Source organism: Mesitornis unicolor, unplaced genomic scaffold (genome assembly GCF_000695765.1).
Source record: "Mesitornis unicolor isolate BGI_N332 unplaced genomic scaffold, ASM69576v1 scaffold9658, whole genome shotgun sequence".
Taxonomy (NCBI): Eukaryota; Metazoa; Chordata; class Aves; order Mesitornithiformes; family Mesitornithidae; genus Mesitornis; species Mesitornis unicolor.
The window spans coordinates 48,628-51,959 of NW_010202538.1; the positions used below are offsets into that span (position 1 = coordinate 48,628).

Consider the following 3,332-nt stretch of genomic DNA (forward strand, 5'->3'; position numbering starts at 1 on the left):
AGAGTGTCTTGATCTGCGGTTTAATTAAAAAGCACTTGCAGCAAGCACAGTAGTTGGCTTTTGAACTTAAATCCTGATACTCTTAAGTTCTTGAAATTCTGGGAGCTCTGTTTTGTGCCAGTTCACAGTAGACTTTGGGGCTGTAATTTTGTGCTTTGTCTGATTAGACTGCTTGTAAAGCAGTTCTTTGACAGATGCTTATGTTTTTCAGTTTAAATGTTAAGTTCCTTTGTTTTGTAATGACATCCTGAATACAAACACAAAACTAAATTGTTGGTATAAACAAGATAGGCATTAGTCACTATATAATGTCTTTTCTTAATCTATTTTTTTAATGAAACATCATCATGGTAGATGTTGGTAAGTAGATTTGCTAACCTACCTGGAAAATACAAGCTGTTGGACAGTAACAAAGTGATGTACTCTCATAAAATATATAGCTGCTACTCCTGACTGTGCGTCACGTATGATGCTGTAATTCTTGGAAACCTTGTGTGCCATGAGCACTGTCTTTGCCAAAATGCTTGTCCCATTTAGTTCAAATGAGTCAGGTTTGACTTAAGATGCCCCTTGGACAAGAATCAGGTTGGTTGAGGAAGGGAACAGCCAGCGTGCCAAGGGGAGGGTACAAGGCAAGGAACATTTGTTCTGTAAGAAGTAGGTATTAAGAAGCTTATATGTGCCCTTATGGCATGAGCCAGTCTATTTCCCTTCTTAATTTTTAAGCTGGTCTGATGCTGAGGAGGTCACAATGGGCCAGGTTCTCAGCTAGTGTTAACTGCAATGGCCCAGTTGTCTATATCAGAGCAGCCTACAAAGCTATTTCAGTCACTCCTCTTTGTATTTGTTTGAGTCACAAGATTTTAAGTGACTTAACCTGTTGCTTTTAAGTAACTTAACTCTTGTCCTGAACAAAAATTAACACTTCCGAGTTGTCAGGTGCATAGGGCAGCCATCATGATCTATGCTCATAAAGACCACTGCATAATAACATCATGATGACAGCACAAGAAGCTGTATTACCTCTCCCAGCCCTCCAGCTGGGAGATCAGCGTGCTCAAGTTAAAAGTCATAGCTGTTGTGGTGACACTACCTTTTGTCATGACAAGGTTTGGTTTCCCAACAATAAAATCTAAGAAAATAACTTGAAGTAGTTTTGCACTGGGTTTTTTTTTTAGTTTGGTTTTATTTTGGAGACTAAACTAGAGAATCATTAGGTGTAGCCCTTGTGGGAAGCAGAGACTTGGATACATCCTAGGCAGATGTACTCCAGCTACTTTGGATGGATTTTTCCCATGTGCTGCTCAGCTGAGACTTTGCTCAGAATTTCCTCCCTGCTCTGCAGAAGACCAGGAACATTAACTGACAGCTGGTTTTTATTGCACTTAGCAGTTTCGTAGTCCTTCCTACGCTTTCATTTTCTCCATCAACATTAATGGAAACCTGTCCTCATATATCCTGTGGTAATTTGTGTGTCCCTGAAAACAAGCATGCAAATTATTTGGGAAAGATCTAGATCTCCTTGCTGTAGTCTAATTCTGCAACATGGGGAAATTTTTTTGTGGTGGACCAGAACATGGTGAATGTGTTTTGAAACTCACCTTTTGAGTTCAAACTTATGAAAAAGGTTTTAAGGGTTAACTTTTCTTGGAAGAGATTCATTATGATCTCTTTGCTTTCAGCTGGAACAGACATGTATCATCTCGTAACTTACAAAGTACCATATAGATTATGCTTGTATTTCTGCTAAATCAATTAATTGTACTTGCTCCTGATTTAAGTTCAGCTCATATTGTCAATGACCTCATAATAAACACATTTGATATTAAATCTACAGCGATCGCCATGTTTCTAAATATACCAGCCTACTGTACTGAAAGTTGTGTAGTAACTCCACAAACACATTTGTTGTAGGTACGTGTATCCCTCCATGGATCAGCTGGCTGAAATGCTTCCGGGAATACTGAAACAGTTTGGGTGAGTGTAGAATTATTTACTTACTTTCCTTATTCTTGTCTCTGTGGCACACTGAAAGGGCAGGACAGAGCAGGCATTTGCCTGAAGCTTCGGTCTGGCTATCGGGGATATTTTTTCTTAGAATTACAGTTGGGGTTGTTTTTAATTCCTCTGTTATAGATGGACTACTTTCGCCTTTGTTTTCAAAAGGGCTTCTTTTTTGGCCTTTTTTGACATGTCTGTTTATTTTTAAACAGGAAGCAACTTTGAGTGAAATCCCTTGTGCCTAATTTAGGGGCTTCCTCCAGTATTTTTTGTGTGCAGTCCTGACAGGGGCAGGGCACAATCTGTTCTTCCCAATGTAACAGCCCACATTTTCCTGTGTGGTTAGCAGAAAAAAAACAACCCAAAAAACCAACCGTGGTCCCCTCTGAAGACACTCACTGTTTTGTTTCTGGGGCTTGAGTGTCTTAGGGGGTCAGCCTGACCTGAAGCCTCTTCTGCTACCAAGTGCAGATACCAGAGTGCCAATGTCCAAGGATGTATTGGCAGTGTTCTTCTGTTGTCTACCTGCAACAAACGTTCTACTGCAGAATTGTTATAGTTGGAAAAGATCTTTAAGATCCTCAAGTCCCTCCATTATCTAACCCTACCGTGCCCACAAGAAGTTTAGATGTGTGTCCTCCCTTAAAGCTCAGCTTTAACAGGAGCTGTAGCTGGGAAAGGCACCCTCTTTGCAGAGCTGGTGCTCCTGGTACACCATGAAAAGTGCAAGTTGGCATCTCCAAAGGGTTTTCAGACCAAGCAGGGAAAACCTGGCATTCAGGATCAGGCCTTGGAGAACAGACAGGCTGGACTGCTGGTGGGCGATTTAGTTTCAGACCAGCACCCCAGTTTAGACATTACTTAGCCTTTAACCTTTTGATTTGAAGTAACCTTTGACCAGTTTACCTCACTACCTTCTTAAGAGATCTGTTTTTTGTAACACCTAACGTAGGGCACAGGATTGCCAGTTCTGCTCTTGCACTTAGAAAAGATCCTAACATAATGTTAGTACCTTAAAAATCAATTAAACTGGAGGGTACTTATAAAGGCTTAATTTTATATTGCTAATAAGAATAAAGACTATACTCAGGTATTTTCCTAAAAGCTTTGTATAACCTGTTTTTTTGAGTGGTTTTGTCTAGTCTTCCCTTCCATGTATTTTCTAAGACATTGAAGGTGATGCTTTAAAACCATTTTCAGTTAATGCAAATATTTGGTTTGTCTCTGCCCTGTTTGGTTATGAAGTTTAAACTTGATCGCCCCAGTGGCTGGATAGCATGAGAGGTTTCCCCGCCAGCCCCTTGTTAGAGAGGAATTTGTGTCGGGGGGGG

At 40.5% G+C, this 3,332-nt stretch overlaps 1 protein-coding gene across 1 annotated transcript in view; it reads left to right on the plus strand.

Annotated features, from left to right (window-relative positions):
* LOC104545321 (protein NDRG1-like) overlaps positions 1 to 1,994 on the plus strand; it is a 13,531-nt gene extending 11,537 nt beyond the window's left edge. The window contains exon 5 of the mRNA XM_010190428.1: positions 1,915 to 1,994. Within this exon, the coding sequence (XP_010188730.1) occupies positions 1,915 to 1,981 (67 nt within the window). The 3' untranslated portion in view covers positions 1,982 to 1,994. The remainder of the gene's footprint in view (positions 1 to 1,914) is intronic.
* The last annotated feature ends 1,338 nt before the right edge of the window (positions 1,995 to 3,332 follow it).